Source organism: Lynx canadensis, chromosome E2 (genome assembly GCF_007474595.2).
Source record: "Lynx canadensis isolate LIC74 chromosome E2, mLynCan4.pri.v2, whole genome shotgun sequence".
Classification (NCBI taxonomy): Eukaryota; Metazoa; Chordata; class Mammalia; order Carnivora; family Felidae; genus Lynx; species Lynx canadensis.
In genome coordinates, this window is record NC_044317.1 from 46,310,550 (window position 1) to 46,337,294 (window position 26,745).

The 26,745-nt window shown below is 53.5% G+C and overlaps 2 protein-coding genes and 1 long non-coding RNA gene across 3 annotated transcripts in view; 2 read left to right on the forward strand and 1 right to left on the reverse strand.

Moving 5' to 3' along the window:
* Nucleotides 1-550: 550 nt before the first annotated feature.
* On the forward strand, nt 551-11,426 carry KCNK6 (potassium two pore domain channel subfamily K member 6). The gene is made up of 3 exons (XM_030297773.1): nt 551-886; nt 8,451-8,846; nt 8,969-11,426. The coding sequence occupies exons 1-3, from the start codon at nt 565-567 to the stop codon at nt 9,190-9,192; spliced, it is 942 nt and encodes a 313-aa protein (XP_030153633.1). The 5' UTR covers nt 551-564; the 3' UTR covers nt 9,193-11,426.
* A 1,322-nt stretch (nt 11,427-12,748) lies between these two features.
* Nucleotides 12,749-16,026, reverse strand: LOC115502428. The gene is made up of 2 exons (XR_003965086.2): nt 15,690-16,026; nt 12,749-13,272 (listed from the first exon to the last, which is right to left on the reverse strand). It is a non-coding gene; the product is annotated as an uncharacterized LOC115502428 (long non-coding RNA).
* Nucleotides 16,027-16,151: 125 nt separating this feature from the next.
* CATSPERG (cation channel sperm associated auxiliary subunit gamma) overlaps nt 16,152-26,745 on the forward strand; it is a 25,540-nt gene continuing 14,946 nt past the window's right edge. The window contains 8 exon segments of the mRNA XM_032591416.1: nt 16,152-16,824; nt 17,308-17,591; nt 17,679-17,732; nt 21,244-21,388; nt 21,644-21,770; nt 21,955-22,027; nt 23,417-23,572; nt 25,365-25,536. Of these exon segments, the coding sequence (XP_032447307.1) occupies nt 16,224-16,824; nt 17,308-17,591; nt 17,679-17,732; nt 21,244-21,388; nt 21,644-21,770; nt 21,955-22,027; nt 23,417-23,572; nt 25,365-25,536 (1,612 nt within the window). The 5' untranslated portion in view covers nt 16,152-16,223.

The window sequence follows — 26,745 nt, forward strand, 5'->3', positions numbered from 1 at the left end:
CTGCCTCTGTGGTGTCCCTCATTATACAAGCGTCCCCTCCGGGTGGACGCAACCAGAGCACGACGTGGTGAATGGAGCAAGGACTGGATTTCAGTTTGTCCTCTTGTCCCCTCATCCATGAGCCTGGATGCAGTGCGCGATCTTTGCCGCCCGGCGCGATGGCCCTGAGGAGTTGGGGAGCAACTTCTCGGTCTGCGAGAGGAAAAAAGTTAGGCTTTTCTCTAACATAGGGAGCCGCGACTCCTGGGCGGAAAAGAGGGAAGGAAAGGAGGGAATGGAGGAAACCCCCCCCCCGCCCCCTCCGCCCTTCGCGTCCCGTTGGACTCCTGGGTCCGGGAACGCGCGGCTCCGCCCTCACACCTGGCGCTGGGGCGTGCCTCAGTTTACCGGAGGCGGGGCGTTCCTCCACCCCCGCCCCCCTCCTTTTCCCTCTTCCTCTTCGGGGCGCTAGCAGCCGCGCCTCGAGCACTGCCGGAACTGGAGCTGGGCTCCTGGCGGCCCGGAGGCGGGGGCCACGTCAGCGGGGCGGCGGGGGCCGTGCGAGCGCCGGTCGCGGCGGGCGCCATGCGGCGGGGCGCACTCCTGGCGGGCGCCCTGGCGGCCTACGCCGTGTACCTGGTGCTGGGCGCGCTGCTGGTGTCGTGGCTGGAGCGGCCGCACGAAGCTCGCCTCCGGGCCGAGCTGGAGACGCTGCGCGCGGAGCTGCTGCGGCGCAGCCCGTGTGTGGCCGCCCCCGCCCTGGACGCCTTCGTGGAGAGGGTGCTGGCGGCCGGACGGCTGGGACGCGCCGCTCTCGCCAACGCTTCGGGGCCCGCCAACAACTCCGACCCCGCCTGGGACTTTGCCTCCGCTCTCTTCTTCGCCAGCACGCTGGTCACCACCGTGGGTACGTGAGCGCCGCCCCACCTGGGGACCCGGGAGTCATCACGAAATACTCTTACCCCAGCGGATCACTCGCAGTCCGCTCTGGAACTAGAATCCCCTGGACCCCCCCCCCCCCCCAAAGAGGATCCAGGACCCACACCGGTGGGATCCGCCTCCCTTGGGAAGCCCCCATCCAGGCCTTTCCTCCCAGCAGGAAACCTCCCCCCGTCCCAGTTCCCTCCTGGACTAGGGCTGCCCTCAGACTACCTTCCAGGGAGCATCTGGGATCCCATTCCTCTGCCGGAAACCCCTTGGAGCTCCATCCGTCCAGTCCCCTCTGGGCCTAGGACTACTTTCAGAGACCTCTAGTGAAGACCCAAGACCGTCCACCTGAGACCCTTTCCCCCTCTGGACCCGGACCTCAACCACACAAGGACCTCTGCCCTTCTCTCTGGGCTCAGACCGCCATTCCCTCCAACACTATCTCCTGAGTCTCCAGATATGTCCTTCCGGGATGCCCCTTGGGAAATCCTACCCCAGCCCCCTCCTGACCCTGGTGCCCCAGCGAAGACCCTGAATCTCCACACCCTCTCAGGGCACCATCACTACAGACTTTACTTCCAGTACAGACCCCTCAACAAGGACCAGGGCCCCGGGTCGGTGATTTCCAACCCCTCTGGACCTAGACCAGTCCCCAGCAAGGGCCCCCATCCTCCTCCAGACCAAGGACCACCCTCATCCTCATATTATCCATACTCCCTAGCAGGCAGCCCTGACTGCAGACACAGGACCCCTCCATCTTGACATCTCCCCTGTACTGGGAGCCTCCAAGGCAGGGTTTTCCTCCCAGAAGGGCCACCCCCATTCCCTCTGTACCTGGGACTTCCAATTCAGCAGCTCCCAACTGTGGATGTATGAGAGGGACCCGTCATGGTGGGAGCTAGAGCACCTCCAGGAAGGGCCAGTGACCTTCCAACCAGAAGCTGGTCAGCCAGGACTTCCACCTCTCCAGTCCCAAAACCAGCTCCAGCAAAACTTCTAGCACTTTCCAAACTAGAGACTCTCCATGGGAGCCTCTTTGAACACCAGAACCCCTAGATGAGACTCTCACCACTCTCTGGACCCTTGTACCCCTCAGTAAGAGCCCCAGAGCCACCTGGACCTTCTCCCAAGGACCCCAGCGCCCTCTGCACACACTGTCTTTGAGAGCCGCATCCTGCTTCACACACCCCCCTCCACAGGAGGCCAGCTGAGGGACTGTGCTCTCCATACCTGCTACCCCTGTCCTGAGACTCCCCTGCCCACCCTGGATTGCCTAAGAATGGGAATCTTCTGGAGATCTGACACCCCTCCAGTCTTCTCCAGACCCACAAATGGGACCCCCGTCTCCACCCCAACACTGCCCCAGCCTGCTTTGGGCCTGAAATTCTCCCTTCTATCAAGGATGCTCCAGGACCTCAGCACCCTGGAACCCTCCCCAATATCCACTCATGACCATTACTGCTTTCCACCCTTCACACTCTCCGCCAGGACCTGGGACACCCGTCCCCTCCCATCATCCCTTTAGCACTGTCTACCTGCATCAGGTCCCCTCAAGCATCCTTGGGCTCAGAAGCCCCCTTGCCTGACGACTCCTGTCCTGGTCCCGTTTGTGATTCACAAGATGTCCCCACTGGTGCCTGTCCCCTCCTTCCTCTGAACTCAGGGTGCCAGCCCAAAACGGGATCCATTTCAAACCAGGGCACTGGGACTCCCCAGATCCCCTTCTCTGAACACCACCGCCCCCCCTGCCTCCACCAGATGGAAGCGACCTCCTCCCCCCAGCCCTACCCTGAAAGTCCCTTCTTGCTTCGTGGCCAGACCTGGGAAATTCCTTTGTTGTCAGGTTCTGCGGGTCCTCCCCACTGCCCTTACCTAGCCCCCAAACTTCCTCTTTGTCTCTGCAGGGGATTTGGACTGGGGGAGGAGACTGCGACAGGCCCAGACTCTTAACTCCCCTTCCTGCCGGAAGTAGCAGGTGGCCTAACCTTTGGTGCCACCCATTGTGTGGTGCCCATTGTGTGGACCAGCAAGCCAGGACCACAGACAGCAGAGCCAGGATGCTTCTCCCAGACTCTCTTCTACCAAGCTGGCCGGGCCGGCCCGACCTGCTTCTGGGCTTCGCTGGTCACATCAGTGTCTCCCTTCGCCTCCTCCCAGATCCTGGCTTCTGACAAGTCGCCCCAGGCAGGACAGGTGCAGAAGCCAAACTCAAGGCAGGCACATGCTGGCTTCGGTTCCCACTCAGCTGCTGCTCCTCTGGGCCTCAGTGTCCCCCCTCATCTCTTGGATGGAGATCATCGATCACACTCCCCACCTCACAGTAGTAGTGAAATCCATAGAGTACTTAGCACACACGGGCTTTAACTAGGTCAGTGCAGCAGCCTTGTGGGGCAGGTGCCATTTGCGGCAGTAGAAACTGCAGTAGAAACTTTTTCAGCAGCAGAAACTGAAGCCCAGAGAGGTTGGATGATTTGCCCAAGACCACACAGCTAGGAAGGCGTAGAGAGATGTGAACTGAGGCCATGAGGCCTCAGAGCCCCATGCTTTTAACCGGTACACCATGCTAGGTTTCATAGGCTTGCGTGAAGAAGGGTGATATTCCTGTGTATTGTGAAAGAAAAGTTTATTCTTTTTTTTTTTTAAGTTTATTTATTTATTTATTTTGAGAGAGAGCACGAGTGGTGGAGGGGCAGAGAGAGAGGGGTCAGAGGATCAGAAGCAGGCTCCGTGCTGACAGCAGAGAGCCCCGTGTGGGGCTTGAACTCAGGAACCATGAGATCATGACCTGAGCCGAAGGCAGATGCTTAACCTTAATTGCCTGAGCCTCCCAGGTGCCCCCAAAAGTTTATTCTGATACTTGTTAAAAATGGTAAGTTACTGGGGCCCCTGGATGGCTCGGTCGGTTAAGTGTCCAACTCTTGATTTCGTCTCAGGTCATGATCACAGCTCAGGTCACGATCTCACGGTTTGTGAGATCAAGCCCCATGTCGGGCTCCACACTGAGCAGAACTTGCTTGGGATCCTCTGTCTCCCCCTCTCTCTCTGCCCCTCCCCCACTTGCTGTCTCTCAAAAATAAACAAACATTTTTAAAAAATGGTAAGTTATTGCAATAGGGGAGTGAGACTGACCTCAATTCTGAATATAGCAAAGACAGCTGGACATTTAGAGCCAAGAGTGGAGTGAGGGGTCAGTGGATAGAAAAGTTACCAAGAGGCGACACAAGGGGAGGGGGATTCTTAGGAAACTGGCTTAGGATCCCTGCTAAAACCGGGCCTAGTCAAGAAGAGAGCTCAGAGGAACCTGGCTGCCGTTTGGTCAAGGAGGGAGTCCTTGCGGTGCTGCTAATACCTGAGGTCTACTGAGCCTTGGCTATCATTGTCATTGCTGGTGAAGCCAGGAGGCCTGGATTTATGTAGAGAGGTAGAAACCACAGCGTCTCTGGTTTTGCCTTAGGCCAGCGTCTTTGGAGGAAGACCTGGGGCCTGGAATCCATCCAGGCAGCCTTGTTGCGGTTGAGGCCAGGCCGGGGTGGAAGAGTCAGCCCACCCGGAACTGGGAACTGGGAACGGGAGAGAGGAAGTGAGCGTTACAGTCATGCTAACTCTTTCCGTGCCCTTGCTAAGTGCTATGCCCAGTTCCAGCCTGGAAGGATTATTGCAACTGTGCTTGAGGAAAGGGATTGTTTTGAGCCCATTTTGCGGTACTCGGAGCAAGCTGAAGCTCTGAGGGAAGAAACTCCTTGGCCAAGGTCACACAGGGAATAAATGGCAAAGCACTGAGTTGAACTGTGCTCTGTGAGGTAGTCAGTTTGAGGCTCACAGCCTCCATTCTATGCTAACTCCATGATGTCTCTGTTTATAAGGTTTTTGTGTCATTAGCAAACCTGTCATTTCAGCTGGGCCACTGGAGTTTCTCCATTCAAATCCTTGTAATTAATGAAGGTTGGAGCCATATGTGAGGTGATAAACCTCACATAACAGTTGCTTAAAAAGATGAATGTTTGTTTCTGGCTCATATTCAAGGTTGTCGGTCCAAGACTGGAACGGTGCTGCATCATTAGAGACCCTTGTGCCCCTCTGTGTAGTTTCCATTCACAAGGTCACCTCATGGTCCAAGATGGCTGCTCAACCCCAGCCTTCATGTCTATGTTCCAGCCAACAGGAGGAGGGAGGAAAGAAAGGGGATAGGCATTCTCCGCTTTTAAAGGACACTTGTTTTTAAGTTTATTTATTTTGAGTGAGAGAGAGAGAAAGGAGGGGTAAAGAGAGAAGGAGAGAGAGAATCCCAAGCAGGCTCTGCACTGTCAGTGAAGTGCCCGACGTAGGGCTCGAACTCACCGACCACAAGATCACGACCTGAGCCGGAATTAAGAGTCAGACGCTTAACCGATTGAGCCACCCAGGCGCTTGAGGACACTTCCTAGAAGTTGCTTGCTTCTCTCATGTATAACTCATCGACCAGAAATTATTACAGAGTCATGTCGAGCTGCACAGGGGGGATGTCTTTATCCTAGGTGCCCATGTGTCCAGCAAGACCCAGAGGATTCTTTTTTACCCCAATTTTTTAAAATGGTGGTAAAACATACATAACAAAATGTACCGTCTTAGCCGTTTTTACGTGGACAGTTCGGTGGTATTCAGTACATTCATATTGTCATACAACCGTCACCACTATTCATCTCCAGAACCCTTTTCATCTTGCAGATCTGAAACTTACAGGGCACCTGGCTGGCTCAGTCCGTAGAGCATGGGACTCTGGTTCTTGGGGTCATGAGGTCAAGCCCCACGTTGGGCTTACTCAAAAAAAACCACACACACACACATACTGAAACGATACCAGTCAAACAATTATCTCCCCATTCCCTGCTCTCCCCAGCCTCTGGCAACCACCATTCTAATCTTTCTGTTTCTATGAATTTGCCTACTTTAAGCACCTCCGACAAGTGGAACCCTATAGTATTTGTCTCTTTGTGATTAGCTTGTTTAACTTATAATGTCCTCAAGGTTCATTTGTGTTGTAGTATGTGTCAGAATGTGCTTACTTAAAAAAGTTTTCTTAAATGTTTATTTATTTTTGAGAGAGAGCTTGCATGTGCATGAGCGGGGCAAGGGGCAGAGGGAAAGGGGGACACAGAACTCTACACTGTCAGTGCAGAGCCCGATGCAGGGCTGGAACCCATGAAATGTGAGATCAAGACCTGAGCCAAAACCAAGATTCAGATGCTTAACCCACTGAGCCACCCAGGCACCCCACAGTTCTTTTGAGTATATCAAAACCAGGGACCTTTTTGTATGGAAGACAGGCGCAGATGAATGTCTGCTCCTGTGTGGGGTGTTTCCACATTTTCATTGGTCACAGGGTTGAATCTGTGGTCTTTGGGGCGAGACGTTTTACTGTCAACATAAACCAGGGCCCTTACCACCCCAGTCACACTTCTGACCCTTTGGTTTGATTTTTTTGTAAAATGAAAAGAGATTTTATTTGAAAAAAAAATTTTTCTTAACATTTATTTATTTTTGAGAGACAGGGAGAGCGTGAACAGGGGAGGGGCAGAGAGAGGCAGACACAGAATCGGAAGCAGGCTCCAGGCTCCGAGCTGTCAGCGTGGAGCTGGGTGTGGGGCTCAAACTCACAGACCACGAGATCATGACCTGAGCTGAAGTCAGACGTTTAACCAACTGAGTTACCCAGATGCCCCAAATAAAAAGAGGCAAAGATCTTAATGTGATCATGCAGCATAAGTCTCCCTAGTTTGTAACTAAGTTTCTTTCATGAATTCTGATGTTTACTTTGCCAGCTAGGACTCTTCTCATAGCAATTTTTTATAATTTTTTATAATTTTTTAAAATGTTTTTTTATTTTTGAGAGAGAGAGAGAACAAGTTGGGGAGGGGCAGAGAGAGATGGGGACACAGGATCTGAAGCAGGCTCCACGCTGTCAGCACTGGGCCTGATGTGGGATTTGAACTCTCGAACTGTCAGATCATGACCTGTGTGGAAGTCGGAGGCTCAACTGACTGAGCCACCCAGGTGCCCCCATCTTTCTGTTTGCAGCACTCACACCCACGCTAACCTTCCTGTGTTCCCGCAGTCCTCTGGTGACCCAGTGGGACTTGGCACACCCATTTTAGAGAAAGAGATACTAAGGCTCTGAGCCAAACTAGAGCCTGTACCCTTCATTCATTATTTTGACTATTGATCAAGTGCCCACTATGTGCCAGGTACCAGGGCTATGGCGGGGAACAAAACAGGCAGAAGCCCCTGCCCTCCTGGAGCTGCACCCTAGTGGGGAGACACTAAGCAAATAAGGAAACCACATAGTATGTCAGAAGGTTGAAGTGCTATGAACACAAACCAAAAATAACAACAGTTAGGGAAGAAGGTATAACAGTTCAGGTAAGGTGGTGAGGGAGGGGAGGCCTCACTGAAAAAGCTGACATTTGAGCAAAGACCTGAAGGAAGGAGAGGGAACCAGCCCTGGGGGAAGAGCTTTCCACGGGGGGAAGGAACAGTCAGTGCAAAGGCCCTGAGGTGGGAGCCGTGCTGCCTCGTTAGATTGTGCGGGGTCTTGTGGGTCATGATGTCCTTTTACTTGAGTGGGATGGAGCCAAAGGGGGGCTCTAAGTGTGGGAGGATCATGACCTCACTCAGGTGTTCATCGGGTCCCTCTGGCTGTGTGTGGGGAACAGACTCCTGGCAAAGGTCAGGGGAGAAGGGAGACCAGGGAGAAGGTTGCTGATTAGACAGGCCCAAGGTGGGGCCATGGGACTGAGGTGCGGTAAAGCGAGTGGGTTCAGGATCTATATGAAGTTTAAGACAACAGGACTCACTGACAGGTGGAATATGGATGTGAGTGAGAGAGTCAAGGACACGAGGCTCACGGCCTGAGCAGTGGAGGGTTGGATGTGCCGTTGATGAAGTTTTAGGGTGATGGGAGAGGGGGTTGGAGCTGATGGCCAAAAAAGAATTCTTGAAGACATCTTTGGTACAAAAAGGTGATTTCATTAAAGTACAGGGACAGGACTCACGGGCAGTTAGGCTAACTGGTTATATACCATGGACTTGGGGGAGGTAAAGTCAAAAGGGAAGTTTCCAAAGAGACTTTCATATGCTAAGGAAGACTCACCGCTTACTGGAGGCCTAGCTATTGTCAAGCTAAGGTTGTTTTTCCCTCCAGCAAAGCATTAACATTAAGACAGTAGGGAGTTCCTGAACTTTAGGCCATTGATGGGATTGCCTCTTCCTTATAAACTGTTGGAGACTCTTCCAGTTTAACCATTTGATTTTTGTCCTTTCCTGTTTTGGGTAGCCTGGAGCGTCCAAGGAATATCACACACACCCCCCTAGCGGCAGGGGGGGAGGGCAGGTAGGCTAGCTTGTACTCGGCCCTTGGCCTGCCCTGTGTTCCCTCATCACCATCACTTGAGATGAGAGACTGTGGGAGGGGCAGTTTCCAGGGTGAGATTAAGCGTCGCTTTAGGGTGGCCGCGGACTCCCAAACGGAGGTGCCAGGCGGACAGAAGGCTTTCCCCTTGCTCCCGCAGGCTACGGGTACACAACGCCGCTGACCGATGCGGGCAAGGCCTTTTCCATTGCCTTTGCGCTCCTGGGCGTGCCGGCCACCATGCTGCTGCTGACGTCCTCGGCCCAGCGCCTGTCGCTGCTTCTGACCCACGCACCCCTCCTCCGGCTGACCACGCGTTGGGGCTGGGACCTCCGGCAGGTGGCCTGCTGGCACCTGGTGGTCCTGCTGGGAGTCGTAGTGACCACCTGCTTCCTGGTGCCGGCTGCCATCTTCGCGCGCCTCGAGGAGGGCTGGAGCTTCCTGGACGCCTTCTACTTCTGCTTCATCTCTCTGTCCACCATCGGCCTGGGTGACTACGTGCCCGGAGAGGCCCCCGGCCAGCCCCACCGGGCCCTTTACAAGGTGCTGGTCACAGGTGAGTAGAGCGGCCGGCCAGGGACCAAGGGTGGGGCACGGCCTTGTCCCGGAGGGTCTCGGGGGGCCCGGCCCTGTCCCGGGGGTCTGAGTTCACCCGCCGCCCCTCCGCCGTCTCCGCAGCCTACCTCTTCCTGGGCCTGGTCGCCATGATGCTAGTGCTGCAGACTTTCCGCTACGTGTCCGACCTTCACGGCTTCACGGAGCTCGTCCTGTTGCCCAGTCCTTGTCCCGCCAGCCCCGGCGAGGATGACGACGATCGGGTGGACATCGTGGACCCGCAGCCGGAGTCGCAGCAGCAGCTGGCCGCCGGCTCCCACGCCGACTACGCCTCCATCCCCAGGTAGCCGAGGCCGGGAGGACCTGGCCCGCGGCTGAGGGGGCCACGTGACTGGTGCTGCCGTCCGGGACCGTCCGCGAGCGCGTGCCCGAGCTCTCGAGGCACTGCCACTGGCTGTCCGTCCTTTGTTTGACGTGTCCCTGTCCCAGGTTCCACCGCCACCGCCTCGTTCTCCCCCGCCCCATCTCTCACTCCCCACACCCTGGGCTCTCTGGCTTCCCTCTCACTCTCCTTGTGTCTCATTCTTTTACTGACTCCACCTGCCTCTCCCTCAGCCGCCCATCACCTGCCCCTCCTAGCAGGCTCTGGGCTCAGACCTCATTTCGGGCACTCGACTGGTCACTACACTGTGGGCAAGCGGCTGCCCTTGTCTGAGCGCGGATGTCCTCGTCTAGTCAAATGGAAACGATACGTCCACTCATCCCCAACCCCCTCCCGTGAGCAGGCCCCAGGCTGAGCGGTGCTAGGGACACTGCAGTGGTTGAGATGGCCCCGGGCCCCCCTCTCACGGGTTCCTAGTCCAGCGAGGTAGACAGACCTGTCCCCACACAGTGACGACCCAGAATAGGCAGGACTGCGGTGGGCGAGGCAGGGTGGCCGGCAGCGCGTTCGAGAAGGCCCGGGCAGAGCGGGCAGGGCTGAGGTGGATGGAGGAAGCACGGGGACTCTGGCCGATCCAGCCCGCAGGGTCAGGGAGATCTTTCTAGAAGAAGGGTTAACAACTCGGCCCTGAAATCTGAGGAGTAGTCAGGGGAAGAAGGTGGACCTTGTTTTATCTCAAGTGTCCCTCGGGAGCAAGACCCATGTGGTGAGCGCGGGGGTTGGGCCTGCGCCGGGGAGCCCTCCTCGGCAGCCTGGCAGGCAGGAAGCTGAGACAGGATCCGAATGGCACGGACGCCCCCAGAACAGCTGTTCCCGTTTCCCGGGCACTGACTGCGTGAGTACCCTGGGCTCTGGAGCCAGCCTGCTTGGGCTCGGACCCCAACTCAGCTGTGTCGTGCCGCTGTCCTCGGGCAGTCACTTCCCCTCTGTGATTCTCAGTTTTCCTCATCTGTAAAATGGCAATGATCGCAGTAGTTACTCCGAAGATGACTTCACAGAGGCTGCCGTGTTATGCTGGGACGCTTTCTTTGGCCAGGTTCCGTTCAGGGTTCTTTACACACGAGGAAGATGATGTCATCATCCTTTTCCACTGAGGCACCGGGCGTGGAGGTCCCTTGTCTTAGACACAGAGCTGGGAGGGGACTGATTTTCTGTATACTGCCCCCAGATTTGCCTCCTTCCAAGATGGTACATCAGTCATAGTTCTTGGCGCCACAGGCCCTTCTACTCAACTGTTACCCCTACCAAGTCCCATGGAGGTTACAGAAGGGATAGGGCGTTTGAGCTGGACCTCGATAGCATTCAGGAAGAGAGGACACTTGGAGGCATTCCAGGCAGAAGGAACCATGTGTGTCTAGAGGGAGGAAAGCATGTCAGATATCAGCTTCTGGCAAGTGGTTTACTCCAACTGGACTATGGGGTGAACGGGGGAAGGAGAGGAGGAGCGGTGGAACTGCGTGCATCTTAAGTATCCTTAAATGACCAGCTTGGGAACTTGGCGTCTTTCTCGAGGGTACTAGAGAGCCATGGAAGGATCTTGAGCAGGAGAGGGCTACGGTTAGGTTTGGGCTTTAGCTGCTATGTGGAGGTGGACCAGAAGGGGAAGACTGGGGCCGGGTGCACAGGGGAGGCTAGGACAGGAACGGAGCGGGAGATGATGGGGCTGGGCAGGGCTGAGGAAAGGGGGAGACGGGCAGTGGAGGTCATGCTCAGGAGGCCAAGTGGACAGGCCTTGTGTAGGCCTTACAGACTTGGGAGGGACAAGGCCAGGCAAAGGCCCCAGGATGGTTACCTGCCCCTGAGATGGGAACCTGGGAGAAGACAACAGGTTTGAGGGGAGACACTGACGCTTGTTTAGAACATGGTGGGTGTGAGGGGCTAAAGGGACATCCAGAGGAAGGCATCAGAAGGTCACAGGAACCTCTGGGCAGAGCCTCAGGGTGTGGTTGAGGCTGGAGACAGATGGGGGAACCGAGGCCCCGAGTGTGGGTGTGGCAGCCATGGGTGGGAGGAAGAGAGAAGACCCACCTTGAGAAGTCAGCCTTTGGGTATTTATATATTCATGTCAGTAAGGAAACGCTTCGGATGAGCACTGGGCATTATATAGAAGTGATGCATCACGAAATTCTACTCCTGAAACTAAATTACACTATATGTTAACTAACTAGAATTTAAATAAAAACTTGAAACATTAAAAAAAAAAAAAAAGTGAGAGCTTTGGGCCGCAGGTAACAAGATCCTGACCAGCACTGGCTGAAACAATGAGATGATTTCTATTGCCCATCACCAGAGTTGGGGAGAGCTCTGGGCAAGAGACAATCCACAGCTCCAGGAGGGTCTTGGGGCCCTAGGTTCCCAATCTCCTTGTTCAGCAGCCCTCAGCTGAAGACTTGGCTCCACTTGGGCTCTTCTCATGGCCCCAAAGTGACCGCCACAGGTCTGGGCATCACAACCAGACACAATAACTTTTAGTGCAAGAAGAGGGGGGCATCTCTCCCATATTGTCCCTTTGGAAGCAAGGAAATCTTTTTCCAAGTGCATCTCCCCAAAGACTTCCTCCTCTCTCTCATTGGTTAAAATTAGCTCACGTGCCCATTCTGAACCAATCATTGGCCAGAGTGATGGAACCGCCATGATTAACTTGGATGCCTCAGGATTCCCCTGCCACCTGAAACTGAGGCTGGGGCTGAGATTTTGGCCTGGAGGCTGGTGAATGTGGGAACAACACTGGGAACAACACTTCTTTTTTGTTGTTTATTTATTTTTGAGAGAGAGAGAGAGCAGAACATGAGCGGGGATGGGGGGCAGAGAGAGGGGGACACAGAATCTGAAGCAGGCTCCAGGCTCTAGGCTCTGAGCTGTCAGCACAGAGCCCAACCCAGGGCTCAAATTCACGAATTGTGAGATCATGACTTGAGCCAAAGTCGGACGCTTAACCCACTGAGCCACCCAGGCGCCCCGCACTGGGCTTCTATTAGAAAGGCAGAAGGGGGAGAATGGGCAGATGTTGATTAACTGGCAGTCAGGGTCATCATGTACAATTGGGCAGGTTGGGAACGACGTAAGGGATGTCCGGATGGCAGAGTGGAAACAAACAGGGGCTGAAGTTCAAGGCTGAAGATGACCGAAAGGGGCTTCTTTTTCTAGTTAACATGAAGGCCCCATATGGCAAGCAGTGACCCTTTTTTCCCTTAATGTTTGTTTATTTTTGAAAGAGAGGGCATGAGTGGGGGAGGGGCAGAGAGAGAGGGGGACGGAGGATCTGGGGCGCGGGGTGGGGGGGGGGGGAGAGGGGGCTGGGACAGTGCAGGCTCTGCCCTGACAGCAGAGAGCCCAATAAGGGGCTCGAGAGATCATGACCTGAGCTGAAGTCAGATGCTCAACCGACTGAGCCACCCAGGCGCCCCAGCAGTGACCTTTCAACTGCTGTCCTCACACAAGAGAGAGGAGCTTACAAAGGAGACAGAAAAAGGAGACCCATAGAGGAGTAGGAAAACCAGGAGGGTAGGGAGAATCCATAAGAGATGAGAGAAATTTAAAGAGAATTCACCATTGTCCAATTATGCTAAAAAGTTACACAAGATTGTTTTAATAACAGTGATAGAAAACCCATAGGATTTACTATGTGCAGGGTGCTGTTCCAAGCTCTTGATACATAATTTATTTAACCTTCTCAGCAACCCTATTAGGTACATTTTCTACATGTGACAGTGGAGGAAAGGAGGCTCAGAGAGGTTAAATAGCCTGCCCAAGGTCACACAGGAAGTGCAAGACTGGGATCTGAGCAAAGTTTTGGTTGGTCACCTTGTCCCCCAGGAGCGCAGAAAACATCTGCTGTCTAGCTCTTTGCCTGCTTCCTGGCTCTTCGTGGTCCACCTTGCTGCTAAAGTCAGCAGCTGGCTGGGGAAGGCAGTCAGTTCTCACCTTGCAGGAGGTGCCTGTGTGATCTGCTTCTGCTCCTCACTGCTTCTCCTTCCAGATTCCTCTAGAACAAGAAACCAGGCCCTGTTCAATCCAACACACAGGGGGGGAAAAAAGCATAGGCTAAAAATTCAAAAGGTACAAAAGACTGTACAGTGGAAAGTCAGTCTTTCTCCTACACCCAGGCTGTGTTGACCGATTTCTCAGGCCTTCTGGGCAAATAGCAGCAGTATCTATGTGTGTGCATGTGTGTGTCATTTATTTTTTCCTTCACTCTATTCAGGTGGTACCTAGTATGATAAGGTGGTTATAATTGCAGACTTTACAGGCAGAGTCCCTGGGCAGAAGTCTTAACTCTGTCACTCTCAAGCTCTGTGACTTTGGGCAAGTGAATTCACCTCCTTGTGCCTGCGTTTGCTAATCTGTAAAATGGGATGATAACAGCTCCTACCTCATGGACTTCTTAGAGAGTTAAGCAACTTAATATCTGTAAATCTCTCAGACTAGTGTCTGGTGCTCAATAAATTGTTGACTAATGATTACTGTCTTCATGTCTGCACCTTAATTTTTTACATTATATAAGTCATCTATATCTATATCTATCTATATCTTTTATATACTTTTTAAAGTTTATTTATTTTGAGAGAGAGAGAGAGAGTGAGCAGAGGAGGGGCAGAGAGAAAGGGGGACAGAGGATCCAAAGCAGGCTCTGTGCTGACAGCAGCGAGCCTGATGTGGGGCTCGAACTCATGAACTGGCAGATCATGACCTGAGCCGAAGTTGGACGCTTATCCAACTGAGTCACCCAGGCACCCTCATATACTTTTTCTAGCACTAGTCTCATTTCTGCACCTTGCTTTTGTCACCAACCCAGTAAAATTAGGAGATCATTCCTGAGACATACGAGTAGGTCTCACATCCTTTTTCTATGTCCGCAGTGCCTCCTCTAGGACACACATCCCATAAATTACCTTAACGTCTCACTAATGGACATGTGGGTGTTTGCCAATCTTTTGCTGCCATAAATGATGCTGATCTAACAGAGGAACCTCCCCCTGGTAGGGCCGCATTCCTGAGTGGGGTGTGGGGAGGGGTGCCCTCTGCACCGAAGCCTCTGTGACTCTGTTCATGAGTGTAGAAGGGCTCAGGTACATAGCTTGCGAGTTTCTTCCCTCAGATGAATTCACTCGTCTGTGGCCTGTGGGGCTGGGGCAGTGGGGATAGACTTCCATCAGCTGTCCTTTACATAGAACATCTGTTCTGTGCTGTGTTGGACAGAGTTGGGAACAACAGTGATGGAGAGAACCCGAGGTCTTGCCCTCATGGAACCTGTGATTCATTGGGAAGCAGTCATGGCCTAGTGTGGTCAGGGGAGGGATGGGGACTGGTCATATACTACAGACAAGACGCCAGAGAAGGGAAGTGGTCAGCCAGTGACAAAGTATGGAGTAGTGTTCCAGAGGGTGCTACTGCAGGGAACACAGTCTGGAGGAGAGAGAGCAGGCTGATCAAGGATATTCAAGTCCCTCCGTAAGACTAGCGGTAGAGGGCACAGGTCTATAGGGAGAACAGAGATGAGCTGGATGGGAAGAAGAAAAGGGATGAGATTATGCAGCGCTCTGGAAACCAACTGGATTATTTCCCTGAGGTCCTGGGGAGACGCGGAAGGCTTAGAGAACTATTTCTCAAGGTGTGGTCCTCAGACCATCAGTATCAGCATCACCTGAAAACTTGCCAGAAATACCAATTCTCGAGCCTCACCTGAGACCTACTGAATCAAACTCTGGGGGGTGAAGCCCAACAACCTGTTGTGTGTGTGTGTGTGTGTGTGTGTGTGTGTGTGTGTGTTTCCCAACATGTTTTTTGGGTTTTTTTTAAATTTTTTAACCTTTATTTATTTTTGAGACAGAGAGAGACAGAGCATGAATGGGGGAGGGTCAGAGAGAGGGAGATACAGAATCTGAAACAGGCTCCAGGCTCCGAGCTGTCAGCACAGAGCCCGACGCAGGGCTCGAACTCACGGACCGCGAGATCATGACCTGAGCCGAAGTCGGACGCTTAACCGACGGAGCCATCCAGGCTCCCCCCAACAACAAGTTTTAACAAGCTCTTCCAGCGAGTCTAATGCACACTAAAGTTTGAAAATCATAGATTTAGGGTAAAGTCAGCTTTGCAGTTCATCAAAAAGTCATGGTCTGAGTCCTTAACTGTTAGGCATCAGAATACAAATGAAAATTGTTAATCTACTGAATTTATCTGCCAGGCACTCTCCAATGTTATCTTCCAGACTGCCCACAACTCCATGAGATGGTTGCTTGCGTCCGTGTTTTGTAGAGGAGGAGGGTGTTAAGCCGCAGTCGGATTCATTCCCACAAGGAAATCAAACGTGTTTTTAGGAGAATTTTTTATACAAAAGCCCGATTGCTCAGAGGACGAGTAAGGGCTACCAGAACAACCAGCGGGAGCTCCCTGAGGACCTACCTCTCACAAACTCTTGTCTCTAGCACCCTCAGCCACCCAGGCCTCGTGCACCAGGGTATTGAGCCCAGCTCTCACCGCGCCACCAAGTCGCAGGCGCCGGTTGGGACAAGCGTTACCGTGGAGACAGGCGCGTGGGGCCGGCCGGTCTCGGGAAAGGCGGAAGTAGGTTGTGGAAGTGTGGGCGGCCATTTTGAAACCGGGCAAGAGGGGGCGGGACTGGAGCGGCCAAGTGACGGTTGACCGGTTTTAACTAAGTGACTGGTACCGCGGGGCGGGGAGAAGAGGGAGGTGCCTGGGGCCACCCCAGGGAGGGATGCGGGGGGCGGGGGGCGGAGAGAAGGGGAGGGAGGGTGGAGGCGAGAAGGGGAGAGGCAAAGCAAGGGGAGGGGAGTCCAGGGACCGAGCATCGGAGGGGAGGGGAGGGGCGGAGAAAGGGCGGGGCGACGAGCAGGGAAAGGCTAAGCCCAGAAGCGGAGAGATGAGTAGGGGCGAAGCTGCAAGAGGCGGGGCGTAGAGCCGGTCGCTGTCCAGGGCATGGAAAAGTGTCGTGAAAAGAGAGAGTGGGGTGAAAAGGTGTCGCGTCTCGGGGGGAAGGTGAGGATAGAGAAAGTGCTGACCGACAAGGTAGCGCCGGGGTGGAAGGAGAAAAAGGTGCAGGGCGAGGAGAAGGCGCGGGGCGAAGGGAAGGCCAGTGGCGAGAAGAGATCCCAAGGCAAAGAGAGGGTCTCTAAGGGGGATGGGCGTGGCTTTAGGAGGGGGCGGGGCGAGGGGCAGGATCGAGAAGAACAGCTCTCCAAAGACCAGGGGAAAGGGCGGGTCGATAAGGAACGGGTCGAAGAGCTAGGATGGGTCGAGGAACAGGGGCGCGACAAGGCGGGGAAGCAGAGGGAGGAGCAAACTCCAGGAGAGAAAAAGGGGCGGGGACAGGGAAAGGGGCGGGGCGTGGGGAAGGTCTGGGCCGAGGATCCGGAGAAGGGAGAGGCTAGATACAGGACTCGGTACCAGGGTAGGGCCCGGGCCAGGAGAAAGGGGAGATGCGAAGAGATGTGGGGGGGCGGGGCAAAAAGTGGGGGCGAAACCAGGTGCAAGTGCAAGTGCAGGTGCACGACCAGAGGGAGCAGCAGGACTGGAGAAAGTAGGTGGGGCACAGACAAAGTCAGAAACAGTAACCGAGACCCGGTGAAGAGTAGGGGCCAGATGCAGAGCAGAGGCGGAGCAAAGAACAACTACAGGGCGAGGTTAAGGGGTGAAGCGAGGAGGCGAGGCGAAACCAGGAGCAGGGGCGTGTCCAGGAGCAACAGTAGAGGAGGGACCTGGACTAATAGTAGAGGTGGGATCAAGAATAGGAGCAGATACAGCACCTTGGTCAGGGGCGAAGTCTGGAGTAGAAGCGGAGCAGGAAGCAAGTGCAGGGGCGGGGCCAGAAGCAAGAGCAGGGGAGGGGCCAGGAGCAAGAGCACGGGTGGGACCAGGAGAAAGAGCAGGGGTGGGGCCAGAAGTCTGAGCAGAGGTGGGGCCAGGAGCAAGCGCCAGGGGAAGCTCAGGTGCGTGGTAGCATCTCAGAAGACGGCTTTCCGGCGCAGTCTTGCTGGCGGGTGTTGACCCCCCCATTCTCCAGGTTCGAGTCACGTTGCGCGCTGCCCCGCGATGTACCCTGCTGGCCCCGCGTGGCCGAAACTCCGAGTCCTGCGGGCCATGTGGGCACTACTGGCGGTGCTATTGGCACCGGGGAGGCTGTGGGCGAAGGAGGATATCCAGGAGTGTATCTGGCACGTTGTTCTGATCAAGTTCGAGGCGGTAGGCGAGGAAGGCAGGAGCGACCGCTTTTTTGATCTAGAGCCCCTGGAGACGCTGGACAGTGTGTTCAGCCTGCTGGTGGATGCACCCACCGACCAGAACGAGGTGAGGGGACTGGGGTCAGGTGAATGGGAGAGGTCATGGATCCGCATCCCACTGGGCTCTGGACATTTGCCCAACCTCTTCTTGCAGAAATACCTGGGCTTCCCATACTACCTAAAGATCAACTACTCCTGCGGTGGAGAGGTGAGTGCAGCAGAAGTGAACTCATTCTGTGTGGGCTCAGTTTCCCCAATCTGTAACATTTTAATAGTGGTGGCACCACCAGACCCTGGGGACCCTAAGGATTCAAGAAGATTCCCAGTATCCCACAAGACACATAGTAGGTGCTCAAGTAAGCTTGTTTTTTTTGCCATTAAAAAAATCGAGATGTAACTCACATAAATTCAACAGTTAAAGTGTGCAATTTAGTAGTTTTTAGCATATTAACAAAGTTGTGCAACCGTTACCATTATCTAATTCCAGAACACATTCATCACCCTAAAAAGAAACCCTGTACCCCTTTCCTCCAGCTTCTGGAGACCACTAATCTCCTTTCTGTTCCTATGAATTTACTTATTCTGGACATTAAATGTCAACGGAGTTGTACAATAGGCAGCCTTTTGTATCTGGCTTCTTTCACTCGCATGTTTTCAAGTCTCATCCATGCTGTAGCATATATCAGTATTTCCTTTCTATGGCTGAGTAATATTTCATTGTAAGGATGTGCTACATTTTGTTTATCCATTAATCAATAGATATCTGAGTTATCTATCTTTTTGGCAATTATGAATAATGCTGTTATAAAGATGTGTGGTACAAGTTTTCGTGTGGACATATGTTTTCAGTTCTCTTGCTGGGTCAAATGTTAACTGTTTCACTTCTGAGGAACTGCCTGATTGTTTTCCAAAGCCCCTGCACCATTTTACATTCCCATCAGCAACGTATGAAGGTTCCAGTCTCTCTAAATCTTCACCAACACTTGTTCATCTTTTGGTTATAGCCAAAAGATGTGGGTGTGAGATAGTATCTCATTGCGGTTTTGATTTGCATTTCCCTCATAACTACTGATGTTGAACATCTTTTCCTATGCTCGCTGGCCACTTCTCTATCTTCTTTGGAGAAATATCTATTCAAATTCGGTGCCAACCTGGGTTATTTGTCTTTTTATTGTCGCATCGTAAACTTTCTCTATGTATTATGGATACTAGTTCCTTATCAGATGTATGATTTGTAAACATTTTGTCACATTGTGTGGGTTGCCTTTTTACTTTCTTGATGGTGTCCTTTAAAGAACAAAGGTTTTATGTTTATTGAGATAAAATTCACATACCATAAGATGGCACCAAAGTTTTTAACCTTGATGAAGTCCCATTTATCAGTATTTTCTTTTGTTGTTTGTGCTTTCGGTGCTGTCTAAGGCTATGCCTAGGTCATGAAGACTTACTCGCGTGTTCTAAGAGTCTTTTCATTTTAGCTCTTGCATTTAAGTCTCTGACCCATTTTGTGTTACTTTTTGTGTATGGTGTGAGGTAGGGGTTCCAACTTTTGCATGAATATCCAGTTATCCCACTACCATATGTATAAATGAATTGTCTTGGCACCCTTGTCAGAAGTCACTTGACCATAACTGTAAAGGTTTACTTCTGGGTATAATTCTGTTCCATTGCTCTGTATGCCTGCCCATATACCAGTATCACATAGTCTTGATTACTGTAGGTTTGTAGTAAGTTTTCAGATCAGGAGGTTTGAGTCCTCCAACTTTGTTGTTCTTTTCCAAGATTGTTTTGGCCCAAGTAAGCTTTTTGTGGACAGTGGAGGGTTGTGGCCTAGAAGTGAAGTTTTGGTGGCAGCAGGCCGGGGTTTGAACCTGCCATTGACTTAACGTTTCCTTGGAGGAAGTGTAGCATGATAGTTAATACTGTGGGCTCCAGAGCTGGGCTGCCCGTGTTCAAATCCCAGCTCTGTGACCTAATAACTGTGATCTCTGGCAAATTACTTACTTCTCTGTACCAAAGTTTCCTCGTCCTTAACAAGGATGCAATAATGATCATACCCACTCGACAAAATCATTAAATATGTGACAGCCACTGAGCGCAGTGCCTGGTTCATAGAAAGGGCTCCGTGAATGCTAGCAACAAGTTTGTAGAGTGTGACCCTGGGCAGACAGTTTTACTCCACGAATCTTCTCTCCTTATCTGTAAAAGTGTGATAACAATACTTTTCTCTGGCCATTCAACACCTTCAATGAGTCAGATTCTTTTTTTTTTTTTTTAACAACATGGGGGATATAATGATTAACAACATGGCTAGATATTCCTTATGGATTCAGGCTACCAGGGAAGCGATCGGCAAATAAATACATAAGATAATTTCTGGAGAGTCATCAGGGTGAAGAAGAAAATAAAATGTCCTATGTTAGAAAGGAGGGTGTTACAGGGTGGTTGGAGAAGGTCTCTGAAGAGGCTTGAACAGAGACCTGAGTGATGAAAAGGATGACCATGCGGAGACTTGGGGGAAATATCCCAGGTCAGGGGAATGGCTAGTGTGATGGCCCCAAAGAAGGACAGAGGCTGCTGTGTGTGAGGAGTCATGAGTGAGGGGACAGTGGGAGGAGGTGGGGCAGGGAGGTGATGAGGGCCTCGCGAATCACACGGAGGGCTCGGCTTCCACTCTGAGTGAGATGGAGCCCGTGAGGAGGTTCTGAGCAAAGGAGGGCCCGATGGGACTCCAGTGTTCCCAGGCTCCCTCCTGCTATGTGGGGGTGGGTGGGCAGGGCAGGGGCAGGGAGACAGTGAGGAGGCTGACTCAGGGTCTAGGCAGGAGTTGAGGGTGGACAGGACCAGGGTCACTGCCTACAGGAGATCCCTGCCTCACCAACACCTGCTACCCTGTGGTTGAAAAACTCGGAGATAGGGCCGGGACAGGTACCGTTGGCAGGGTTGACAGGGGCCTGGCCGAGGCATTCCTCGGGATAAAGGGCTGTGCAAAGGCGGCTGGACCCATTAAGTCTCTCTCCCTGGTCTCATAGGCCACCCCCCGCCCACAGCGTCTTGAATGCACCTTTCTCTTGGGGCTGCCTCCAAGCCTTTGTTCATGCTGTTCCACACACCTGGCACACCCTTCTCCTTCTGTCCTTTCTTCTGCACCCTAAGCCCTGACTGCCTTTCTCCACCCAGCGAGGGTCCTGGCATTTCCAAGAGCTGGTCCTGACTGTCTCCTTCCTCTCCTCCCCGTTCCTTTCTGTGTAACTGCCCCATCCCCCCTCACCCACAGGCCCCGGCCGCCAAACCTGGCTATCCTCTGACTGGTGGGGATGGCAGAGTCAGATTTCTACAGGGGGGCTAAAGCCTCAAGGGTGGGACTGGGACCCCTGGAGTGAGGGAGGCTCATTCCCACTTTCTCATTTGTGCACATCCCATGCCGCCACTCTCTGAGTGTTTCCTACATCCATGTCCTGTCTGAGGATGATGGCCCTGGCCTCACCTCCTCCAGGAACACCTACTGACTCCCTTCACAGCCCCTGGCCCCTCTGCCTGTCTCCTAGCCTGGTCTGTCACCTCCCCAGCACACGGCCTACACCTTGTTCTCCGACCTTCCCATGGTGGAGACTGTTCTCCCACCCAGTCCGAGAAGATGGGCTGCTAAAGGTGGGCTCAAGGCAGAGGTACCCAGAACCTCTCTTAAAGACACATTTGCGGGGCCACCTTGCCCTCAGTCCTCCGAGGCCCAGGTCCGCAAAGGCCACCTGACAGGGCTGAAGCCCTTGGTGCTGGTGACCTTCCAGTCCCCAGTCAACTTCCATCGCTGGAAGATAGAGCAGCTACAGATCCAGATGGAGGGAGCCCCCTTCCGCAGCAAAGGTGAGCCTGGAGGGCACCCGGAGGGGCCGTGGCCTGGCAAGGGTGTGGGGAGCTTGCTGGGGGCCTCAGCGGGAGGCTGATGTCATCAGAGGGGCCCGTGGCCTGGCGGGAGCATGGAGGTTTTAGGGGGCCGCGGTGGGGTCTGTGACCTGGAGCAGGGCCACGAGGAGTTACAGGGAGATCCCAGTGGTCTGCGGCCTTGGTGGGGGGCCACTGGGAGGCCCGGCAGCCTCGGTGCCCACTTCCTACCAGCAGAGCGGTGCAACGCAGAGGAAGTGTGTGCCATGAGCTGGTACACGCCCATGCCCATCAAGAACGGCAGTGTGGTCATGTACGTGGATGTCAGCAGCAATGGCCTGGGGCCCTTCGTTCAAAATAAAAGGTGCCCTTTCCCCGAGTCCAGGGCAGCGGGTAGACTCTGGGAGGGTCCTCCTAATCTCCAGATCCCCGAAGAAGCCAGGAGGAGACCAAAGGGAGGGAGCAGGGTAGGGAGGTGGTTGTGAGCTATGGCAGGAGCCCCTGAAACCGGAACCCTCACCTGTGCCCTGCCCCACCCCTGCTGCCAGGTTTCACGTGAACATCAACGGCTTCTTGCAGAAACAGCAAGATAACACGCTCCAATTCACTGTGGGAAACGAGGTGAGGGGCCCAGGTGGTAGAGAAACGTGGTAGAAAACGTGGGTTAAAGACAGTAGGCCGGGGCCCCAGTTACTTCCCACACAAGCGGGAGACCCCACTTACAGAGTGCTCACTCTATGCCCGGCCCCCGGGGGAGTGCTCCACTAAATATGCAATCACCTTCGGTCTTCGCAATGACTCCGGGAGGGAAGGTACTCTCACAAACCCATTTTGAAGAGGAGAAAACTGAGGCCCCAAAGGGATGGAGCCATTTGCCCACAGTCTGTCAGCACATGGAAGGAGACTTGAAACTGTGTCTGCCTGTCTCCTGCACCCACAGTCTTTTTATCTTTATTTTTTTTAACGTTTATTTTTTTTTTTTAATTTTTTTTTTTTTTCAACGTTTATTTATTTTTGCGACAGAGAGAGACAGAGCATGAACGGGGGAGGGGCAGAGAGAGAGGGAGACACAGAATCGGAAACAGGCTCCAGGCTCTGAGCCATCAGCCCAGAGCCCGACGCGGGGCTCGAATTCACGGACCGCGAGATCGTGACCTGGCTGAAGTCGGACGCTTAACCGACTGCGCCACCCAGGCGCCCCTAACGTTTATTTTTGAGAGTGACAGAGTGTGAATGGGGCGGGGGGGGGGGAGCAGAGAGAGAGGGAGACACAGAATCTGAAGCAGGCTCCAGGCTCTGAGCTGTCAGCAGCGAGTTGGATGCGCGGCTTGAACTCACACGCTGGGAGATCATGACCTGAGCAGAAGTCTGACTCTTAACCAACTGAACTACCCAGGCGCCCCTCCTGCATCCAGAGTCTTGATCATGGTGCATCCATCCATCCATTCATTCATTCATTCAGCAGTTCGTTCGGTGAACACACAGACCCAGATAGAGCTGAAATTCTAGGGGGAGAGACAGACACCATATAGCAAACACGCAATCAAGTAAATTCCAGAGTAGATGAGAAGGTGGTAAGTGCTCTGGAGAGCGTTCAGAGGCAAGGGGATTAGGTCTGTGCAGGAAAGGATCGCACGGTTAATGGAATGGTCAAGAAAGGCACAACTGAGGAGGTGGACATTTGAGTAAAGTCTCGGAGGAAGAGAGGAAGGAAGCACGTAGATAGTTGGGGGAGAGCATTTCATATACGGGGAACGGCCAGTGCAAAGGCTCGGAGGTGAGCCTGTGCCCGGGGAGCCTGAGAAGCAGTGAGGAGGCCCACGTGGCTGGGAGAGAGCGAGCCAGGGGGAGAGCGGTGGTGGATGGCGTCAGGGAGGTGACAGGGACAAATCGTGTGGGGCCTCATGGGTCAGGTGAGGACTTTGGCTCTTACCCTAAATGAGATGGAGCCATGGAGGGTAGGCGGAGTGTTGAGCAGCCCTCCCGCCCCCCGCCCCCCGCCCCCGGCAGATCTTCAGTCTGATTCCCCGGTACTTCATCAATGTCCCGTCGAGGCCCCTGTGGCACACCGTGGACCAGACACCCGTGCTCATCCTGGGTGGCATTCCCGATGAGAAGTCCGTCCTGCTGACTGACACCAGCTTCACGGACTTCTTTCTCGTGGAGGTGAGTGGTGCAGGGAAGGCGCTGGGCTGGGGCTTCTTGAAGGTGCTGGGCCTCAGCCCTTCCAGAGTGGGCCCCGGAGCTGTGGGAAGAGTCCCTGAAGCCATAGCAGCTCCCACGAGAGGCAGAGAGCGTGGAGGGAAGACACAAGCCTCTGGCGCCGGACCCTCTGGCTCCAGATCCTGGCTCGGCTCCCCGCTGGCTGTGTGACCCTGGGCCGAGTGATCTCACGTACCCGAGCATCATGCCCTCTAGGTCCATCCATGTTGTCACAAGTGGCAAGGTCTCATCTCTTTACGGCTGCGTGATATTTCACGCACATATGCCTGTGTGTGTGTGTGTGTGTGTGTGTGTGTGTGTGTACCGCGTCTTCCTTATCTGTTCATCTATGACCGGACCCAGACTTCTTCCATATCTTGGCTATAGTAAATGATGCTACAATAAAACATAGGGTGCGTATATTTTTTCAAGTTAGTGGTTTCATTTTCTCTGGGTAAACAGTAGGGAAATTGCCGAATCATAGGCTAGTTCTATTTTTCATTTTTGGGGGGCCCTCCGTACTGTCTTCCACAGTGGCCTCACCCTTGTGGTTTTGATTGGCATTTTCCCGATGGCGAGCGACGGTGAGCACCTTCTCATGTGTCTGGCCGTTGTGTGTCGTCTAAAAACGTCTTTTGAGAGTCGGTTTGTTGTTGGTGTGTTGTTGGTTTGTTTGAAGCAAGTGTTTGAACCAACACACTGCGTTTGGTTAAGGCTCTTGTACTCTTCTCACCTGTACACCTGCATCCCGCTTCACCCGCTTCCCCTCATCGACCGCCTTCTTTTCAAGCAGTGAAAGCACCAGGGCTTTCATCCTATGGGATCTGGCCGCTGGCTTCTTCGTGGAGTGGATGCACTTGCTCCTCTGGCCCCTGTGTGGCCCAGGCTGCCGTAAATAACAACACCGCAGACCGTGGGGCTTAAACCAGAACTTATATTCTCACCGTTCCGGAGGCTTGGAAGTCCAAGATCAAGGTGCCCGGAGAGGCCTCTGCCCGGCTGGCAGCAAGTGCTTATATGGCCTTCTCTCTGTGCGCACGAGAGCAACCAGAGAGATCTCTGGTGTCTCTCCCTCTTCTCATGAGGAGACCAGTCCCAGAGGATTAGGAGCCCACCCTCGTGACCTCAGGGAACCTTAACTATCTCCTTCATGGCGGGGTTAGAAATTGGGAGTGGGGACACAATTCGGTCCATAACGCCCCATATGGTTTTTGCCCGGAAACTGGTGTGGGGCTCTAGAAGCGTGATGGATTTTAGTTCAGCCTTTTAGGCAACAACGCTCCACTGGTGGTGCTTTCCCACCGTTAGTGAGCATCGCCAGTGCTAGCGATTGGTCAGTGAGCTCAGATAGCGTCAGCCCGACAGCCAGCCGTGTTCAAGGTAAAATAGGGTTGTTTCACATGTGCCCCGAGCCAAGCATGCGATCTTTGGGATCCACATAGGTGCAACCCCGACCGTGACCTGGGGGACTGAGGTTGTTTTGCACCGTTGAGTATGTCGTGCACTGCCAAACTCTGGGGAGAAACACAGAGTCCCAATTGGCTCTGTCCTGGGTCACCTGCTTTCCTTCCCCTTGTCAGGGAAGCGCGGCCACAAGGTACTACTTGACGGTGAGCAGGGAGGGAGCCCTGGGGGCAGGTGTCTGTCCATCCCAGGCAGTTTTCAGAGCAGCTGTGTCCCCTGAAGGCAGGCCGTGGGGGGGTGGGGAGCCGAGGCAGCCCTGCTCACTGCTGACTCTGACTCCGCTCCCCCACAGTTGAACATTGACAGTTGCTGGGTAGGCTCCTTCTACTGCCCTCAGGCCAGTTTCACTGCCACCATCTATGACGCCATCGCCACCGAGAGCACTCTCTTCATTCGGCAGAACCAGCTCGTCTACTACTTTACGGGCACCTATGTCACCCTCCACGAGAGCAACCAAGGCAGTGGTGAGGGGGGCCCTGGCATCTCAGGCAAGGGGTCCTGCCTGTGGGAGTCCCGGGGGGGGCGCCGCAGGGAACCCATCCACTGGATGCCCCCGGGACTGGAATTGCCGTGGGTGGGGAGGGGGGCGTTGGAAGGACTTTCCAAGGTCCTTAATGGTCACCACCCACCCTATATGGCTTTTTCCTACCCTCTATATGCTGGTGTGAGGCTTTCCTCTGGACCTGTGAGCGAGCAGAGGGTAGAGGGAGGTGTGAGAGGGAAAGAAGGGAGCAGAGAGAGAGAGAGAGAGAGACATGTGCATGCACACACACACACACACACACAGTGTCAGAAAGGCAGAGAAAGACATGCCAAGAGAGATGCATAGCAAAAGAGAAGTTGGGGAGGTGCCTGGGTGGCTCAATTAAATGTCTCACTTCAGCTCAGGTCATTATCTCACGGTTCATGAGTTCGAGCCCCTCGTTGGGCTGGCTCTCTGCTGTCAGCACAGAGTCCACTTGAGGTCCTCTGTCTCCCTCTCTCTCTGCCCTTACCCCACTTGTGCTCTCTCTTTGTCTCTCTCTCAAAATAAATAAATAAACTTGAAAGGTTAAAAGAAATTTGGGGGATGGGAGAGAGGCCGGGAGGGTCAGAAAGGCAGAGAGAAAGTAGGATGGGCAATTGCAGAGGAAAAGCCTGAAGGAGACTGATCACGAGGAAAAAGAGAGACTTTTGATTCAGCTTTATCTTTTATTTATTTATTTTTAACGTTGATTTGTTTTTGAGAGAGAGAAGAGAGAGTGTGAGCGGGGGGGGGGGGCAGAGAGAGAGGGGGACACAGAATCCGAGCACAGCCTTATCTTTTAAATGATACCCAAACCCTTCTAGTTCTTCTCAGCTTTCCCCCCTAAGTGAGGGATGTCACTTTATAGGGTTACAGAAACTCGTATTATAACCTGCATTTCATTAGTTAAGGCCCGTTCCCAACAGCTTCATTTTTCTCCCTCTCTCACTTAGGACATTGACAGTAGGACGAACCAAATTAAAATGGACTTAAGTCAAAGAAAGGGGTGCTGGGGCTGCTGGGTGGCTCAGTCCGTTATATGTCTGACTTGATCTCAGCTCAGGTCTTGATCTCACAGTTGTGAGTTCAAGCCCTGTGTTGTGCTCCCTGGTGGGCATGAAGCGTACTGAAAGAAGAAAGAAAGAAAGAAAGAAAGAAAGAAAGAAAG